This window comes from Jatropha curcas, chromosome 6, assembly GCF_041381405.1.
Source record: "Jatropha curcas cultivar XTBG-Jc1 chromosome 6, XTBG_Jcur_1.0, whole genome shotgun sequence".
In the NCBI taxonomy this organism is placed as follows: Eukaryota; Viridiplantae; Streptophyta; class Magnoliopsida; order Malpighiales; family Euphorbiaceae; genus Jatropha; species Jatropha curcas.
In genome coordinates this window covers 6561406-6583372 of record NC_143156.1, presented here as the reverse complement: position 1 = coordinate 6583372, position 21967 = coordinate 6561406, and the positions used below count along the sequence as shown (strand labels likewise).

The window sequence follows — 21967 nt, the reverse complement described above, 5'->3', positions numbered from 1 at the left end:
TTTATTGCTACAAAATTTCCCTCTGACATAATTTGAACCAAGCATTGCTCTTAAAGGAATTGAAAAGAAAAGGAAACTTACACTCGCCGCATTCATCTATGTGCCGATTAAACCACTGCAATGAGATTAGGGGCCTGATTATCTCAAGCTTGTGCTCCAAAGAAACTTGAGTCTTACAGTGCTTGGGCTAGCTCTTTGCACTGCATTCCAATTTCCAACAGGTAAGACTGCTAAGGAGATAAGCCCAACTTCATTCGACTTTGAGTATTAAAGCCCCATAACTATATATATTATATTCTACAGGAACAAGCATGAATTGCAATCGGAACCTCAGCTTCGGTCACTCTGCTTTCTTATTATATTTTCAAAGAAAATAAATTATTTTGTTCAAATAAAATAAAAGTTGAGTAATTTTAGTTACTGTAATTTGAATTTTTAAGATCCCATTGAAATCAAGGATAAGTGTAGTCATGAGTGAAATTAAGCTTATTATGTTATCCATAGATGGATGAGAAACATGTGTCTGAGAGAGATAAAAATATATATAAACATATATACGTTTATATTGCATATAAAGTTTTGCAATTATATATATATATATATATATATCGATTTAAATCATCAGGTATCTACAATTCATTGGTCCGATTAATTCATCCTTCTGTTAAGAGAGAGAATTTCTGTCATTTTATTTCATCCTTCAGGTATACATATATAGAGCATTTTGTAAATGAGACAGATATGTACCACCAGTGGACTAAGCTGGGGAGTTGGATTTTATATTTTGCTTGTAACCGATGCTATTGAAATTTGATTCAATACATTCTCAGTTGCAAAAGCTGAGATTTTAGCTCTGGATGAAGTATATTGTAATACTTGCATCTAAAGAAACATGACCTAAGTTTTTTTTTTTTTTTTTTTTTTTTTTTTTACTGAATTGCTCATTATTAATTTTCAAGCTCTTCTTTTTCTGTGCCAATCTTCAGGATTCAATTTACATTAAAAAATAAAATGAAATATAATTAAAAAAAGGGGGAAAAAAGGAAAAAAGGAAAAAAAGAAAAAGAAAAAATAAAATGTTCCAAAGTCAAGGGCCTTTTGAAGAGTGAGTTCAACAAGAAATTAAGGAAATTGAGTTTGTCCATTCTCCATTATAATCTGATTCCTTCTAGCTGTCTTTCCTTTTCACCCGTTGTTCTTTGTCTTTCAGTTTGAATGTCAGAACTTTCATGTTATTACTAAATATTCCTCTGCCTGTGGATGTTCTGAACCTTGGCATGTGCCCTTTGATAATGCAGCAGTTGAAGGAGTTTCAATTATTTCCACTACATCCCGTAAGGGAATATTATATAATTTGCACTTTTTTTTTTTTTTTTTTTTGGTTTTGGATTTTCAAATCATGTGATTTTGACTATAGAAAAGCCCATCTATTGATGAGTATGACCTTCATTGTAAAGTTGATCATTGGTCCAATTTGGATCAAAATCAAATTGAAATAAGCCAAGATCAAAATTGATTCGAGAACTAAATCTTAAATTGAACCGCGATCAGAAATGACCGATTCAATTTTATTGACTAATTTAGTTTCCAAACTAAAACGATTTTTTTTTTTTTTTAAGAAAAACATTGCAACTTTCATTAAGATAAACCAAATTTACCGTCTAAAACAAATGGGAGATACAAGGAGGCACCTCCTCTATCGACACATTTTCTTCCAAATCTAAAGAATGTGTTAATTTATGTATGGCTCTAAGAGTGATGCATTCATCTCATCTGTAACTTAACTCTCTCCTATGTCTAAACATCTCCAAACTCAAATGGATTAGAGGAAGTGAATAGGTTCTTATAATATTGAGTTATAATCCGGGCAATATTCTCAGTATCTTCAAAAAAAGTACCATCCTCTCTCTTATTTTCTGAAATTTTTTTATTTTTTTATGTTTTTGTCTAAAGTTGGCCTTGGAATTCAATTCTATTGACGGTTTCAGATTCATTTTAGTTTCTAAACTCAAATGAAATTGAAAAAAAAGGCTAAACTGATACTAGAACTTAAATCGATTGTTTCTTTAGTCAGCCTAAAACTTACTTCGATCTTAATTGAAAACCTTGGAATACCTGAACATCCAACTAGAATAACAATCATGAATTCATGTAAATTCATACAAAAATAAATCATGTGGGTTAATATGGTGAAAATGAAACTTGAAAGTAGTTGATAACTTGGGAATTGAAAAATGAAACCCACGAAAAAAAAATGTTATTTTAGTTTTAAAATTGACATAATTATGTAATTTGCACTCACAAGGAATTAATTGTAAAATATAAATATCAATGAGTCGAGTGTAAACACTCCCCACCTCGGGACTCTAATAAAAAGACGGCATATGGAGGAGCTGCTGCGGATATTTTTCTCTATAATTTGTTATACTTTCAATAAATACATATATATATATATATATATATATTTATATATAACCAATTAAATGATGGTACGATCAAATTCTTTCCATAAATACAGAATTAGAGATCTCAAATTTAAATCTAATAGACGAAATCCATCCCATTAGTACTTAGATAATACTTTTCAGGATCTGAAGCTCCAATTATATACAAAATAGATGCTTGAAAAACGGGTTAACAACAAAATATCTAGTTGGATATGATATTGACTATCAGAAACTGGTTATCTTTACAATTGCACAGCTAATGGGGCTCTAGGAAGCATTTTGGAATGACATTTTGGATCATTGTGGATTCATTGGGACCCATATCAGTAACATGTCCTTTCTGACCGGTCACCATCTGAGCTAAAGCCGGAAGAAAGTCAAGTGAGAAAAAAAAAAATAAAGGAATTAATCAAAGTCATATCATGGGTAAAAAATTACAAAATAAATAAATAAACAAGGTGATATCATATTAATTAATTGTTATTATTTTTTTCATGTTTTTTTATTTATTAATATATTAATTGATTTTAAAATTATTTTTCAAAAGTTTTTTTCTATAAAAAGTATTTAGACAGCGGATTCCAATTAATTTGAAATTAAGGCATGCTGCTGTTGTACTGTGACATGAAATTAAAAGGGTAAAGTTGGACTATTAAAGAACAAAAATGATGTTTTTTTGAGAAAGAAACCACTAATAATAAAGTTTTCAAAACTATAAAATGGCTTTGTGGCATATTTGGTAGCAAGAATTTTGAGGTAATGTTGTTAGACCAATTAAAATTTGACAGGTAACATTAAAATAAATTGAAAAATTATAAAGTGAATCCCACCTGTTTTCTAGAAACTACTTTGATAAGTTAGGGTATTGTTTGTATTATGTTCAATCAATAATATATATGACGGTGTTAGTATGGAGACAAAGAAACAAAGTCCGGTTAGTGATGGAAAATAGTCATTTTACCATTTCCATTTTATTTTATTTTACAAAAGTCACTTTCATTCCTGCAACTTACTTAGAACCTAAATCACATAATTAAATTGATTTCATCCACCACCATACAAATATTATCAGTTTATACTCCTAACGCGTTATATTTGCTTTTCAAAAAAAAAAAAAAAAATAGAAACTATCATTTTTATATTGAATGATCATATTAAAATAAAAACATAAAAAACTATGCTTCATTTTGATTTTAGGCTTATGTTTTTTAATTAGAGAAAATAAAAAATATAAATCCAAATCTAGTTAGTAATTAATATTTTGTACATAAAAGATAAAAATTTAAAAAAGGAATAAGGCTTCATTTGTAACCTGAACTTGGACACAACATATAATTTGCTCAAAAATTAACTTTTTATACAAATTATCCCTTAAACTTATCAAAAGTACAAACTATCAAATTTTTGTTCCAAAAAATAAATTATTTGATATGAATCAAATATGATTAAAAAAATAATTAAATATTTAATCTAAATCAAATATAATTCAAAAAATATTCAAAAAAATATATTTTTCTAACCAAATATTCAATATAGTCAAATCCTTTTATAATTCTATAATTCTTTACAAATCAAATATTTGTTAAATTATTTTTAAATCAAATACTGTATATTTTTATAATAATTATTATGTTTTAAAATAATTGTTATTTTCTAATTTTAAAATTTTAAGTAATTTTTTATTAGTTAAAACCATAAAAAAAAGGTTTTCTTAAAAAATTGGACCTTTTATTCTTTTGGTATAAGTTGAAGGGGCAAATTGCACAAAAAGTTAATTTTTGGACAAATTGTATATTGTATCCAAGTTTAGAGGCCAGATTGAGCCTTAATCATTTAAAAAATTATTTTTACTAGCATGGCGAAGTATGAACCACAAGATCGATTTTAAAGTTTAAAATATCATAAATTTTTTTATTTTTTCTTTATTAAAGTTCAAGGGTGCAATTATATATTCCGCCCAAAATACCACCATTAATTCTACACATTAAATGTTTAATTAAATTTTAGGCTCAACATAAGCACAAAATCATTTAATGATGGACACAAATAGTTAATTGCACCAAGAAATATGGGGTTAGGGACATATATTAATTCTTGTGGCAATTAGTAATAATACCTATAAGGTGCTTGACAGCTTATAGGGTACTAAAAAATGGCAAAACCCCAAGACTTGGAACCATTAGACTGAAAACTTACCCATAAGTGAACAACAACAAACACATGCTATTAACTTTCATAAGCTTATAATGCATAAACATTGATACTTCAATGATTTTAGAAAGATTTCTACAAATTGCCACATCATCAAGCTTTCCTTTCTTCATTACAAGGAGTGTTATGTTGCCCACTTCTCATTGATCTAATTCAAGTAGTACAAAAACATTATAAGTATTGTTTGGTACATTGCTTTTTTTTCTCAAAAACACACATTGATTGATTTCTCCAATTCAAAGTCTCTTTTATGTCCAAAATCTCAAAAGTCATACACTTGCATGTGCCTAGATTTGTGTACATTGGGATAGATTCATTTTATCTCAAGAAAATAAGAATACAAAAAACAATTATACGTATAGCTACTCCTATTTTGACATTCCTTGTTTTGACTTGGATTTGTATATACAAACAATCAATAATCATTTTGTTTTAGGCTACCAAATGGAAGTATTAGGCCACTAATTACTCTCAAGTGCATGATTAGTCAATGTATTTATTATACTTAAAATGGACATATTAAATTATGATTTAGATAAGTTAGTCAAGCTATTGCATCTAACAATTAGACAAGAAATTATTCACTATTTATTGATATCTATAAACTAATTAAGCCAAAATGCTTGTCACTAAACTATATATGTATTAATTTTGTGTGTGTAAGTTGCATTAATGAACATAATTTAATTGATGAATATGGTTGAACCCACATTAAACATCAAGATCCAGTGGAAAGTAATTATTACACTTTTGATTTAATAACTTTCTTATTTTATGCCTTACACTCGAGTGGAGTAGTTCAGTGGCAAAGTGCATTTGCAGGACTGATCACCATAGCTTAGATCATAGGTTTAATCCTTCATAACGTAAACTCCTCCTATGCTAGTTCCTTTGCCTCTAAGGGCAACTAGGGATTAGTCAGATTTGTGGACCGTTAAAACGGACATGGTCTGGATACCTCATGCAAGTATAAAAGAGTCAATCATATTATACATTGCCTACTAAATTAAATAAATACTTTACAAATAACATCCAAAGAAAAAATATGATATTTTACTCTTGCTAATAAATATCATAATATTATGCAATTTCTTGTGTATTTCTTTTATAAAGTATTGTCAAATAACTTTGCTAACCCAACTTTAGGATGAGGAATTGGTGATATGAATCTCTTATTAATCAATCCTTTAGCAAAAAGGTAACACCCAAAGTAGACAAAATTAAATCCTTAGCAATAGATTTACCCCAAGTAGACAAATTAATTACATGGCATTGTTCCTTTTTATTTATTTGTTTAATTAATTTTGTCTTTTTTTTTTATCCATGAATATTCTTTTATCTTTTTAGGTATGAGATTAACTTTGCTTTATTGTTCATAACTATTTACACACTCTATGTATATTTTTCTATAAATCGAACTTTAATTTATAGATATTATTGTTAATTAATTCAAAATCGAACTTTAATTTTATAGATATTATTATTAATTAAATTCAAATGTATTTTACATTTAAGTCGCTCTTCATAATTTTATTTTGAAGTATTCATACTTTAACTAGTAAATATTATTCAATATCTACCGTTGAAGATTCTTGATTACTGTCGATCAAAGAATGGCCCTTTGTATTTTTGTTACTTTTATACTGTCCATTTATGGATAAACGCTCCATTTTATTTTTAATTGTAATTATATTCAATTTAACTTAAGATACTTTAATTTAAAATTATGTATTTTTATTTGTATTAAAATAATAATTTTTGGAATTTTTATTTTAAAAGTAATATGAAAATTTTTAAAAAAAAATTAAAAAGACAACTTATGAATGTGAAATCGAGGATGTTTTTTTTTTTTAATCTTTGTTTTTCTTCCTTCTCTATTTGTGACAAACAGATTGACTTTTATTTTTATATCTAAAATTTTAAATATTAAAAAAATATTTTTAAAAATTAATATTTTATTTTTTGTTAAAAATTAGACAAATTAATTTTAAATTATAAACTTATGTCGTGAATTTAATTTAATTAGGTATTTAATAAAAATTTAATGAATAAATTGCCCGTTCATAATCTATTTATTACACTTTTGGATATTAAAAATTAGAGATGCTAATTTACCTATCAAATCAATCATACCAGTGAATTTTCTTATTCCTTTTTAAAATTATATTTCTCTATGTACTTCTTATTTTTTTAAAAAATGCGAGACTCTGAGGTATTCCATATATATGAGCTCCCATTATTTTTTTTGGTGTAAATCACCAGTATTCGGACTCTATTATCAGAGACCGTGTAATCTGCTCAGACTTTAAGGCTCTTCGCATTTCTCTGCAGGTGTGTTTGGTAGAATCAAATTTGAGAGCTTTTTCCGTGTGCACAGTTTGCATTGCCAATTGAGCTCCCTTGCAGGTGTGTTTAATGGAAATCAAATTTGATAGCGCTTCTCACATGTCCAGTCTGCATTGCCAACTGAGCCATAATTCGTAAATAATATAAGATTCCGTTATTAATATATTCATATATTATATCAGCTGGTAAACTATTTGAGTTATTATTAAATCTATTATATAATTTGTTCAAATGATGATTTTAAAGACATTTTGAAATAATGAATCACTAAGCAATTGTTTGGTTTAAGAAGACCTATTTTTACGAGAAATATACTTATAAGGTAATTATTTTTCAGAAAGATAATTTAAATGTGTTTCATATCAAATCAACTTACTCGAAGTAAATCACTTTCAAATTAAAAAAGACAGTAATATTTATGATGTAAAATTAAAATGTATTTAAATAATAAGATAAATCGATAAATTCATTGTACTTAAACACAAAAGTGCAACTTCTCCGGCCATGTAAGGAACTTACTGCCCTCGCCTTTATGTAAGGAAAGTTAAATGATTTACTAACCAGAAGTAAAATTGATAATGCAAACCAAACGAAGACATTTTATGCATTTTGCACGAAATTACATTTTCTAGTTCACTTACCCCAAATAAACATTCCTAAAATATTAATTTGATGGAAAGACTTATCAACTGTCGGTTAATGGATTCGCTCATACATCAAACTAATTAAAAATAAAATTTTGATTGTATCAATGATATTTTTAATCATTCATTTGAAAAATAAATAAATTAGTAACAATATTTAGAAAACCTTCGTGAATTAGCTTGATATATGGGACATCTATATCCGGACACCAGGTATAAATAATTCTTATCCTTAATTTGATATTATGTTTATATATATGTTTTATTATTTACTTACAAGCAAAAAAAAAAAAATAAATAAAAATATTTCATAAATTTATTAGAATCCATAAAATTAATAAATTATTTTCATGATTTCAATTGTAGAATCTTGAAAAAGAGCTAAATCTCATCTCAAATATCTCTAAATTGTATTGTTTTTTTTTTATTAAAAATGAAACTTAAACCACTTATTTTCAGTTTAAAATTATTGATTTTGTTTTTCTATTATTTTCAGTTTAATTTTAAAAAAATAATTTAGACACCGATGGAGTAATATTGGAAGACAAAATTACCAGAGTTAAACAACAATAATTTCCATTGGTCAAAGCAAAAACACTTCCTAATATGGCCACGTGGACAATAAACAGCTCTCCCCAGCACAGGCTCACCCTACATCTTCTCTTCTTCAAGATAACGAGAGCTAGAGAGAGAAATAAAATAAAATAAAAAATCAAGAGAGAGAAAGAGCTTAAACATGTTATACCCAGAAGAGTCATAGACAAGCCATGACCATACCCAAATCACCATACACTCCTTACCGCCGTTACTCCGCCGTCACCAATGCCGTCTTCTCCGTTCGCTTTCCGTTAAACTGCCACTATTCTCATTTCAACTATGTCTCCCACTCACTCTCCATCGCCGGACGATTCCTCCTCTGCCGTTAACAGCTTGTACTGCGACGAAGACGCTGGTGAAGTGGTCCAATTTGACTCTGACTCCTGGATCTCCGATCGTCGTCCTCAATCCTCTTCGTTCTCCTTCTATTCTCCTCCATCCGATGAAAGTTCCATCAACAGGCTAATTGACTCCGAACCTCACTTTTTGCCTTTGGCTGATTATCTCCATCGCTGCCGTGACCGCTTCATTGACGTCACTGCTCGCCAAGACTCCATCAACTGGATCCTCAAGGTCTGTAGACTACATACAGTAGTATAGTATATATGTGTTTGTTTATGAATTGCGGCGGTAGTGTTAATTCATGAAATATAATGCAGGTGCATGCATATTATCACTTCAGGCCAGTAACGGTGTTGCTCTCCGTCAACTACTTCGACCGTTTTCTTTCTTCTCATTCTCTTCCGGTAAACAGGCAGTCATTTCTTTGTTTTTTTTTTCATTTTCCGAGAAATCGCCAGATTTTCCTGGAAAACCTTTACTTCCGTGAGAAAATCTCAAATCTTGCACGATAATGTCATTAAATGTTGTATTGTTGAACTTTCTCAGTAAAATGTCAGATTTTCCGGGAAAGTGAAACTGTCCAATGCCCATATTATGCAACATTAATTTTTTGTTTTTTTAAATTTTAATTTCACTTTTTGGTTATTTCCTTTTCACATTACAGCAGGCGAATGGGTGGCCGTTTCAGCTTCTTTCAGTGGCGTGCTTGTCTTTAGCGGCAAAAATGGAGGAGCTCCACGTGCCACTATTAGTGGACCTTCAAATACTTGAACCCGGATTCGTATTTGAACCCAAAACCGTTCAGAGGATGGAGCTTTACGTCATGGCAAATCTCAATTGGAGATTGCGCTCTGTTACTCCTTTTGACTATCTCGATTATTTCATTTCCAGGCTCCCTTCTTGTTCCTCTTCAAAACCTGACCCTTTTAATAGGGTCTTCACTGCTTCTTCGGATCTCATTCTTAGCACCACCCGTGGTAATTCGGATTCTCACCAAATTTGACCTGTACCCGTTTCAGGCTTTCGGTTTATTTGGAGTTAACTCGTTTTGGGTTTTTTCAGTGATTGATTTCTTGGGTTTCACGCCGTCGACAATTGCAGCAGCCGCTGTGTTGTGTGCCGGCGGCGAGAGTTTTCAAATACCGGCGGCGGACGGACAGTTATTTCATGAAAGAATAAACAAAGTATGTATTTATTTTAAATTTCTTTTGTGGTCTGTATAGATTTTTTCATTTTTGTTGGGGTTATAGTGTAAATATTTACTTTTTATGAGAATTACGAAGATTTGAGAAGTGTTGAAATCTGTGGAATAAAATGGGCTTTTCTTTTGGCTTTTTTTTCTGAAAGGAAATGGTGAGAAGCTGTCACCAACTAATGCAGGAGTATCTGATAGACACGTGTCCATCAGCTCAGCTTAAGGACACAACAGCTGAGCTGCCAGAGGAGCCGCCGAGTCCAGTAGGAGTACTCGACGCGGCTGCTTGCGGGAGTTGCGACACGCGTTCAGAGAACCCCGGCTCAATCAGCCAAGTTGAAGCTGAGCCGCTAGCTAAGCGGGCCCGATCCTCTGCTTCGGATGTACAGCAACCGTAGATAAGACCACCACCAGATCGTATCTCCCTTTGTCAGAGAGAGGGAGAGAGAGTAGTAGAGCGCCCCACCTTTTTTTATAATTTATTTTCGATATTTTCCATGCGTTGATTATAAAATGAACGGACTGGATTGGATAGTCCAACTCCAAGTGAGGAGGGATTTTGTCAGTAATTAATTATCAGTAATTATAATTTCTTTTTTGAAGAAATTATTTAATGTTATTTAATTGGTCTCAAACTTGTTTTTTGGGACTTTTTGGTCAAAGTACAATAGAGTATAATGATGAATCAATTATTCTTACCAATCATCCATAGATTAAAAACTAATGGGTCACACAGAAGATCTAAGACCGATCATCCTTTTACAGTTTTACTCCTTAGTTTGACAAAAATGCCCTTTGTAGTATGCGTTAATTACCTCCTAGTACCGGTAGTATCCTCCGGTGTATGGGACCAGTAGTACGAGGCCACGTGTTCGACAAGAACTAGGGTCAGTCGGCCGCTTACGAGTGTATGTCCAATTAAACACTCAACTCCGTTAATGGAACCAAAATACAGATGATATAGAACTTTGCGGAAATGTCCTTGGGTACTCCGGAACTGCGATGGATGAGGGAAATGAGGGTGAGGGTATAGTGGTAACTTCAAGGAAGATATAGACCGTTGGGAAAATGATGAGATGGGCATGACGAATGCATGACACGTAATGGGATGGCATTTTTGGGGGGAAAGAAAGAGAGTGGGGGTTTTTGTGGGAGACAGAGAGGAGAAAAGAATCGGAGCCGTCCAGCTGTAAAGTAGAAGTTACTGATCACTGAGGCAAAGATTTGATTTGATTGGGTGGGGGTGGAGGAGGGGCCACGAACAGTACGGGAACAAAAAGAGGACCTCGTTGCATGCGAGAGAGGGCTGAGCATTGAGAAAGGGCTTGTTTGGACAGGCATAGTTAGCGTTGTTTTACTTTACCTAAAGAGTAAATCAAATTTATCTTCCAAATGTTTTTCTTAAGAAATGATTATCTAACAATTTATTTAAATTGTTTGGTTATAATATTAAAAATATCAAAAAAATTTAAAATTTATATTCATTTAACAAGTAGCAGCAATTTAAAAAAAAATAATTAAAGGGAGTGATATTTAAAAATACATTATTTTAAGGAGTAAAATTAAAAATTTCACCATCTCAAGAGCTATTTTAGGAAAGATTTTTTTGAACTAGGGGCCGGTGGCCACCCCTTCCCTCCCCATTGCATATAACTATACAAATATTTAAAATTTTATTATTTCATATTTTAAAATTTTATTATTAAAATTATTTAAAAAATGTCATTTTTATTGAAAAATTTAGACTAATATTTACATGGTTGAATTTTGACTTGCTACTGTAAAATATTTTGTAAGAGTTGTTTTACGATCATGGTAAAAATTTTTTAGCCTAATTCATAAAATTACCCTTAAAGTTTAAGATTTTAATTCTTTTAGCCTAATGCATAGAATTATCCTTAAATTTTTAAGATTTTATCCTTATGATACTCTAAAGTTTTTGAAATACACGCATCATGGCATTCAAATTGCGATTTTTGTTATAGATGATTACTTTCAGGAGCACAATGTGTCTTTAAAATTATTATAAAATTATTACTAAAAATTGCACCAATTAACCCTAAGATGTAAAATTGTTACTAAAAATTATAACTTCAAGTCCATGATGAGTTCTTAAAGACTTTAGAGTGCTACAAGAATAAAGCTCCTAAAGTTTAGGGACAATTTTATATGTTAACCCTAATTGTTTTTTCTTTATGCTTACAGGATGAATTGTTTAGTTGAATAGGAAAAAAAAAATCCTACGTATTCTTTTTCTAATGGATTTAATTATTTTTTTCTTTTAGAATTTCATTTTTAAGGATAATGTTTTTTTTTTTTTTTTTTTTTTTTTTTTTTTTTTTTTTATAACCAGGAGTGTAATCCCTGCGAATTATTGAGTATAAAGATTTTTTGTCCTTCCAACAAAGTGCGCTTCCTGAAATTATAATGTGTACTCATCCTTACAGGGATTGAAGTTGTTTACCATCCCAACCTACACAGCGTCAACACTTTCATGATCCAAAGACTGGTATATAGAGACAACAATGTTTCACTTCATATACTAATCAAGTATAGTTTGATTGATCTTCTCATATAATATGAAAAGTAAGAGATATTGAGTTTGAGTCCTCTCGACTATAAGAGTTTCACCAATTTGTGAGCCGAAAGAAGAGTTATCTATTTTGTAGCTCATAATATTATTCCGAACTATTAGGCTTTCTAATTAATAAGTCAGAAAAGATATTGCACTTCATATAACCAACCATATGAACTTTCCACTTAGGCAACACAGGCTCTTATCCATCTAACTTTGGACTTGCAGATCGAGCACCCTGAGCTAACTGCCATTCACACAGGTAACGCAAACCAAAAGTAGCAACTTCATACAAATACTTATTGACACCTCCGATAGTTACAAGTTTCGGTGGAACCAATTATTCCATACAATGATACAAAATTGTCCAACGTTTTCTTTGTCCAAAGAAAGCAACAGAGAAAGCTATTAGAAAGAGGCAGAACTACCACCTGTAGTTGAAAGACCATGCATATGAAATAGTATATCAACCGATGAGTTATTGGTTAGGTCGTAAGCGATTTCAGCTCCCATAAAACTAAAAATACAAATGCGATTTTTGGAAAACATATTTTGTTGGGAAGGCTCCGAGAAGGATTACACCTTCCGTAAAAGAGCAACTCTTCAAGATAAGAACCCCCTTTGAACTAAGCACCCATTAAAATTTCACGATAAGCAATTTATATGAAGTGGGAAAACTTAGGCAGAATATTTAACCTCCATAAAGGCAAATTAGAGATACTAAAGCTATAATAGCATGGGAACATGAAGTAACTCTCATTTTTTTCCCGTGCCACATTTTACAATCTTCTTCGTGGGAATACAACAAATCAATAGTAAACAGTATTTTGGTTTAAATGAAGATATTTTTACCATACACCGGGAAAAAATGATAAAGACACAACTTTCCCTCTTCATTATGCAAAATGAATGACATGCTTAGGTGATCAACATCAGATGGAAGTAAGGGGCTACAAATCAATGTCTCATTCAATTGCATAAACTTTCTATTCACAGGTTGGCCATTGTTAGGTCCTCATATCTTAGCAAGAACACCGGACTGAACAAGAAAAGAGTCAATGGCATGCATAAAAGTTCAGGGTTCCATACACACATGGGTTTATGAGTGAATAAGTGATGAAATCTGTTTACGTAAAATCAATTAGCTTGTGCTAGGTTCACCATTCATTTTGTTCTAAGTTCTTTATTTATTTTGTCATTATTCAATATGTGATTCATTTCCGAGTAATAAGAATTTCACTCTCCAGTGAACATTGTGATGAGCATCTCTTGGACATCAAAAGGTCTTTCAAATGTGTATTTATAAGATTATAATAAATTTATCAATATTTAAAAAATATTTTCCTCTTAAAAGGGTAATTATTTTCCTTTTAAAACGACTTAGTTTTCCCTTTTGATTATGGCTCATACACATGAGTTTATTGCTCAGTAGGTTTGGCTATATGAAGCTTTGATACCATGAATTGATGATATACATGGTCTTATAAGTAATCCTGAACTATAATCAAATTATTCAGATTGATCTTCCGCTGCTGTTGGTTCTTTGGTTCTTCAAGTTCAAGCTTGGCTTATATTTTCAGATTTCACATATATCGAGAGGCAAGTTTTTGTGCAGATTGGTTATAAGAAATACACTTCTTTATTTCCTTTTCACCTCTTAAAAGCTCCTTCTCTGGATATTGCTCATGATACTGCTGCTGGTGTTATCACTCTCGTTAGCATGTTTGAAGTTCTTTTTTTCTACCAAAAAATAAAAAAAAATGTATATGATAACTTAATTACTTGCATAATTATAAACTATAGAATTTATAGTTTAACAATTATAATACTATATATGCGTTTACCTTAGGAGAAGGTTGAATAAGCATATGCTCATCGTTCTTGTGCATTGAGGACCACAGGGTTATGCAAGTGAGGAAACATATATCGTGTCTCATGCAATGACATTTCATTGTACAAAACTCGTGACACGACTTTGTAATTATTATTTCATTAGATATTTGTACAAACAATAATTAATATCTTAATTACTGAATGAATGGACATAATAAAATTTTTATTAAAAGTTCAAATTCCGTTTGAGAGAGAGAGTATATTAGAGGCGTGCATGACTCAGTTCAAGATGAAAATTATATAATTTTCAGTCTCATCTCAAAATATCAATGATATCAAAAATAGAGTTTCAATTTCGTCCCAATAGATATACAGTAGTTTCCTCTCAAAAATTGAAATCGAACGGGACGAAAATTCAGATGAGTAGAATAGGACATAATGGACCGGATTAGAAATAAATAAATATTTTCCATAGTCTTACTAAATTATTTTCAAAAAAAAAAAATCACTATACTTATCATAATAGAAGATTTGTTAATAAAAGTTACTTTCGAGTTAATGAGAGCATTAAATGCAATAAAATAAAAAATTTAAAAACTATATAAATTTAACTTTACATGTATTTTATAAATTTTAACTCATCATTGTTTTATTACTTTTGCCTTTAAATTAATTTAAATGTGATACTTACCTAATTTAGTCCAGAATTTCATTTGAAAAATAAATAATGATAGTATTAAGTATAATTAATAATTCAGTAATTAGATTAATTATAGTCAACGTTTCCTCTTGTATTAATTAATTTTTCTAATTTTTCGTTTAATAGAAAAATTTAATTCAGAAAGATTTACTTAACACATACAGCAGAATAATAGAGGAAAAATATGTGTTGAAAAATATATTTAATTAATTGCTTCAATTTTTATTTAGAAAACGTATTTTATTTTTTTCAATATTATTATTAGTAATTAGTGTCATAAGAAAACTGGAAATAAAAAGGATGAAATGATTTTATAAATATTGTTCTTTATCAGCAAATAAATTTCTTAATATTATTAGAAAAGAGAAAATCGGAAAAAAATTTAACTAATTTAGGAATCTAACCCAAGCCGATAGACTTTTCCATTAGACCTAAACTAGAACCTCAATTAGTTAAATAAAATTCGAAAAACAACTGAAAACAACTATGATGAGCTTAATACCTCCACTCTTGAGGTAAGAGTAAACAAATAAAACCCACAACATTATAACCAAGTAAAAAAAACTTTTTACAGCATTCACCATTTTCTTAGCTAAGAAATCTGCAAAATGAGTTTTAGATCTCTTGATATGAGGAAAACAAATATAGAAACACGACAACACCATCTCATCCAACTTGTTGAACAATTTCCACCATTTCCATGACCTTTTCTCCTTATGCAACTTTCAACCTATTGCATATTTAGAGTCTGATTCAATTATCAAATGACAATATCTCAAAGAAGAGAAAGTGAAAATCTGAATAGCTTCAAACAGTGCAAATAATTCAATTTCATTAGAGTCTGATATACCATCGCTTTGTAAAACATGCAATTAACTACATTTGAGAAATTTCTTAAAACTTCTCCCATATCCATTGGGCCTGGCTTTCCTATATCTAAACCATCAACATTAAATTTTTAAAAAACTATAAGGTGGACCAAACCAATGACAGTAAAAATTTTTTTAAAAATGTTCCGATTTTATCTTTTTTTTTCTAATGTATAGTCAGAAATACCCTTATTACAATAAAAAATTTTATACTCATTGGTTTGGTCCATGAATAGCCCATGGACCCGATCTAGGTCAAATTTTCTCAGTCTAATCGCAAAAAAAAAGAAACCTAGAGAATTTTAAAGAAAAAAAATAAAAGAGAAATACTTAATTTTGAGATGGGGATGAGATTAAATACATTAGGTATATGGTCAACTATTTGGGGAGAGAGATGATTTGAACCTGGTTCCGTCAACTGAACCAATTGTATATATACTTATCATTATGCTATATCTCGACATGTAATCCATTTAAAATTTATATTATCCAAACACATTTCAAACCTGTTAAGAACCACTTAATTCACTTTTATTATCGGAACAGATCTGAACCCAATTATAATCAGGTATCTACCTCTCAGCTATGTAGCTTTTCTTTCTTGTCATTGATATTTTTCTCCTTTTATCGAATATACAAATTGATAATTATATTGGTTTTCCTCTTCTATACCTAACAATGTTTTTCGAATTCGCCTTTCGAAATAAAAAAATTTTTTCTATTTCAAATTAGACCCACAATACATGCTCCATTTATTCATTTACGTCCCTTTCCTCTTTTTAACCATCACTGTCTCGGTGTCACCTCCTCAGCCTCATTGTGGCTAAAATGGAGCCCACAAATATTTGTGGCTGGGATGCTATTGTAGTACAAGATTTGGTCAAGGTGGGTCCCAAATCCAGCTGTAAGCGAAAGGTCTGAAAATGGGGCCCATTCCCCTTCACCAAATTTCCTGCACTGCAGGAGAGCATATATACAAAATGGAAATAGTATTAAATCCGCCCAGGTTAGCGCACTGGATTGACCAGGTTACTGGTTCCTTGAATCAATTATACAATTAATAGTAATATTTTTACAAAACAATTAAAAATTTTTATTTTAAAATAAACACATAGATAAATTCAATAAATTATTTTTAAAATTTTTAAATAATCAAACTTCCGATATTTAATTAGTTATAATTTTATTTTTATAATATCAAATTTTAAAAACATATTCCCAAGTTTTCAAATACTTATGAAATTTGAGAGAGTATTATGTTTCTAAATATTTATTATATTTGTGGATTTCATAATTTTTATTTTTACCCTTTGTATATGATCAATAGTTATTATTTTATTTTTTTAATAATTTATTATAATTTAGATAAATTAAAGATAATATTGTTAATTCACTCAAAAATTTATTGTAATTTTAAAAAAATTAAATGCTTTTCTTAAGAGATGTAAAAAGCTAAATGAAACAAGTATTCGAGAATGGAGAGAGTAATAGTAATATATAAAACTTTAATTTTAAAATATAATTTTTAATGAAATATATGAATTTCAATGGATTAATGACTTATATTAGATTAAGCATTTAGTGGGTTTGATTCAAATTTAATCAAATCAATAGAATTTTTTTTAGAAAAATCAAATCAGTAAAAATTAAATAGGTCAAAATTATTCAAGTGTAAGCTGGATTGAAACTGAATTGTGCTTATAAAATGAAATGGAATGAAGTTGATTCGGTTTCAACTATTTTTAATAGATTTAAACTTATTTTAGGGCTTTAATAAATGAAAATGAAACAGGAAAAAATTGGATTTTTTTATTAAAATTGAAATAGAATTGATTATATAAGATGTGAATTGCAAATCCAGCTTGGTCTAGTGCCTGGACAGCAGTTTATGGGTCCGACCATTCCCAACGGGGCGGGTTTGATCACTATACTAGCAAATGGTTGGGGGAAGAAATGGGTCCCAGTCTAGACAAGGGGGTCCACATAAGAAGAGCAAAACATAGAAACGACCCCCAAACACGGCCTGCGGTAATGGTGGTAAAGTCCCTTGCAGCTTTTTAGAGGAAAAAAAAAAAAAGAAAAGAGAAGAAAGGAGCAAATGGAAGAGACAAAGCACATTAACCACCGAAGATCAAACATCAACCAACTATTCACCCACCAATTCTCAACCCTGTCTCTCATTTTGGTATGTACTTTGATATCCAATTGGCTTCTCTTTGTCTTTCTGTCAATCACATGATATCCCTATCTCATATATATTAAGGTAAGATCTAAAACTTGCTTACACTCTATGTGTGCTGCTGTATATGTATTATTTCATGCTTGTATACACAAAGTTGAATATTCAAATATTATCCAATTGAGTTACTATTAATCATACTCCGATTGAAAAACAGATTGAATTAAAATCAATTTAGGATATTGATTTTGTTAAGTTTTCAGAATTTGAGGTATATTAAGTCGTGAAAAATTGACCCTTACTTAGAGTAAATCTGGAGTATATATATGAGATTATAGATTATCGTATTAAGATAAGGATTATAAATCATATATTATCTGTTAGTTAAACGTTATTTAAAAGTCTAATTTTATTATTTTAATATATTTTATTATTATATGTTAACAGTAGTTTTCTAAAAAAGTATTGGTCATTTATGTCCAATAAATATTTAAATTTGAATTGATAGACCACTAAAATATGAGTTGTTTAAGCTTGGATTGGTGGACTGCTTAAGTCCAAACTAATGGATGATTATGTCCAAATTGGAAGACTGCATAAGTCTGAAATAATGGATGATTTATGTGCAAATTGGAGGACTGCTTAAATTCAAAATGATGGACAATTTATGTCCAAACTGATGGACGATTTATGTCCAAATTGGAGGACTGCTTAAGTTCGAATTGATGGACGATTTATGTTCAAATTGGAGAACTGGTTAAACCCGAAATGATGGATGATTTATGTCTGAACTGATGGACGATTTATGTCCGGACTGGAGGACTGGTTATGTCCGAATTGATGGATTGTTTATGGACTGCTAAAATCCGAACCGGAGAATTTGTTATATTTGAATTACTGGACTGTTTATGGACCGCTTAAGTCCGAATCAGAGAATTGTTTATGTCCGAATTGATAGACTGTTTATTGATCGCTTAATTCCGAACTGGAGAATTAGTTATGTCCGAATTGATGGACTGCTTAAGTCTGAACCAAAAAATTTGTAATGTCCGAATTGATGGACTGTTTATGTATGGCTTAAGCCCGAAACTTTATAATTGAAGGACTGCATAAGTCCGAATTTATTGAGGACCGCTTAAATTCAAACTTATTGATCTCTATTTAGTTATGCTACCTATGCTTTTATCATGATATAGAGAATAAAAGTTCAAGGCAATGAACTAATTAATAAAATTGCTTTGTCTTAACTGAAAAGGAGAAAATAAATAAATATAGTTAACTTATATGCATTTGAGGAAAATTTAGTAGCAAACAAGGATCACAAGAAGTAAGATAGCTAAGACCAAGAAAGAGATTTTATAAATATTATAAATTCTATTTTAGCTATCATTCTTAAATATAGAAATTTTAAAAGTAAATAAGAATATGTGGTAATCAAATTTATTTATCCTTTTTCTTTTTTTTTGTGATACCTGATATATACTCGGCTTTTATTAACTAATACAGTTACATGCACGGCCCCAAATAAATATATAATAAAATAATCAAAATCAAGTATGATAAAATAATTTAATTTGGCATAATAATGGCTAAATTTTTTTTTAGCCAATTAAATGGATTTTTTTTGGGATTAAATTTCAACATTAATTTTTTATTTTTATGATCACATCCTAAAATAATTTTAATACTATGAACACTATCACGTAATCAACTCATAAATTGGTTGAATAGTTACCAATTTCAAAAAGTGTCGGCTTGTAAAATAGACACCAATAATCTCCATGTTCTCTGATCCTTTATTAGGACCCAAGGAAATTTTATAAAATGCTCATGTCTATCACCAATTCACCAATCACCTTCCTCACTGAGCCAGAATTATCTAACCATCCGTATCAGATGGCTCATAAGGCACAAACGCAGAACCAAGTCAAAGATTACCATGGATAACTTTGAACCGGTCTTCAAAGAGACAATAATAAGAATTCCCTATACCAACCATCTCAATAGCACATGAAGCACAAAGGCTTTTGCAGAGTTTATGAAATATTTATTTCTGTGATTGATATTGAAAATGCTTAGGCAATTAATTGCTAGTATAACGTCCAGAACATCCAGAAGAAACATATTTACATCATTGGTTCTTCATTGTTTTCGAACTTTAAGAAGGCATAAGCTATCAGAACTGAAATGAGAAATAAAAACGAATTTAAAATATGAAAATCAAAACCTTGAATCTTTTTGCATAAGACCAACAGCCAAATAGAGCACAACTGAATATCTAAACACGATATATTTTCTTTCAGAACCAAGACATAAAACCTTAACCCGATAAGTTCCATTCAGAAATATTCCACATAAATCAGAAATCGAATCAATGGAAGTCATAAACAACAAAATAACTAAGAGAAAAATGTAACCCCTGTATAAATAGCAAGCCATATATATATGCCAAAACTGAATATTCAAAGACACGCAAGAACATTTGAATTTCAATACAAACAGGCGGTCAAGCGCACATATCCCTCAATAAAGCAGAAAAACCTTAATTAATTAAGTTGATCACATACGCTTCCCCATCAATATAAAAAAAAAATAAAAAAAAAAAAAATCGAATTGAAAATCCTAGCTTTTGTAATTTTTTGGATTGGTATTATTCTAAATTATTTTTCATAATAAAAATAAATAATTTCTTCATTATTTAATTGCACGCTTCAAATATTATATTGCTAAATCCACTGAATATATAATTTATTTTATTTTTATTCTCCAGATGTGAATATAATTTATTATTCAAAATAGATTAAGATCTTATTTTTATTTTATTACTTATTAAACAATAAGATATTATACTCAAAAAAAGATAGAAAATACTTTTTTTTAATTAAAATTCCATCTTAAATTAAAAAAATATTAAGATTAAAGTATTATTAACATTATTGCGTAATAACTAAAAATAAAATCCAAATAATTACAAATTTTATTACATAACTAAAATTAACATTGGAAAAATAGAAAATTTTATAAAAACAACAAAAACAAAAAAAAATAAATAATACTAAAAAGAAAGAGCTCCACATAAAATGGAAGAACATCTTAACGTACTTTCTATACTTCCTATGTAAATCGGACCATCTTCTTGCTGAAAATTTACCAATTAACAAAATCGATGGTTATAAATATATATTAAATAAGCCTTCAGGCCTTCAATACATATAATGATATTTAAATTACTATGGATGCAAGACAATTCATAAAAATAAATCCGTTACAAAATCAATTAGATATTCATACAATGAAATGAAACGACGTATAAATTTCAATGTGTAAGAACTCGTAAACATAACTCTCGTACCTACAGCGTAGGGTCTTTAATCTGATCAGGAACCATACATGTGAAAGAAAATTTTAAATTACCTTGCACTGAATCATAAAATAAAAATCTCTTACAAAAAAAAAAAAAAAAAATATATATATATATATATATATACATATCTTATTCAATCCATTGTAAATTTTATAGTTTCTCTGCATAGTCAACACCAGGTTTTGAAAAGCATTACTATTTGGTACATTGAAAATATTTAAAAAGGATGAAGGTTGTTAAGATGGACCCTCACATCCTACGGCTGCACTACAAATCGGAAACTAAACTAATAGACTATTAGAACTAAACTAATAGACTATTAGAACTGCGCAGTATGTATAATTCTAAAAGTTAAACGTTATAGAGATTAGGCTACCTTCACAAGTTAGTTCAAACGCTAATTTTACCAAACACTATAAAAAATAGCAATTAACATTTTAAAACGTTAAAAAACTAATTAAAAAGTTGTTGCCGAACACGGCCTAACCCTGTAAAATAGTTAAGCGTTACTAAAATAGTTAACGACTACCAAAATAGCTAATTTGCTAAACAGGCCTTACATCTAAGTTCAATAAGTTTGAAAATACACCCACTGATTTCAATTAAATGTCCTTGAAGAATTACCACCTATCAACTGATCAACGATACAAGAAATATCTGTAAAG

General features: G+C 29.8%; 1 protein-coding gene across 2 annotated transcripts; it reads left to right on the top strand.

Annotated features, from left to right (window-relative positions):
* Positions 1–8291: 8291 nt before the first annotated feature.
* LOC105650798 (cyclin-D4-1) lies at positions 8292–10388 on the top strand. Of its 2 annotated transcripts, none has more exons than XM_012237755.4 (5): positions 8292–8818; positions 8905–8991; positions 9255–9564; positions 9650–9771; positions 9935–10388. In XM_012237755.4, the coding sequence occupies exons 1-5, from the start codon at positions 8525–8527 to the stop codon at positions 10178–10180; spliced, it is 1059 nt and encodes a 352-aa protein (XP_012093145.1). In that variant the 5' UTR covers positions 8292–8524; the 3' UTR covers positions 10181–10388. The 2 variants fall into 2 exon arrangements, with proteins under 2 accessions (XP_012093145.1, XP_012093144.1); XM_012237754.4 differs by having other exon boundaries at positions 8295–8818; positions 9252–9564.
* Positions 10389–21967: the final 11579 nt, after the last annotated feature.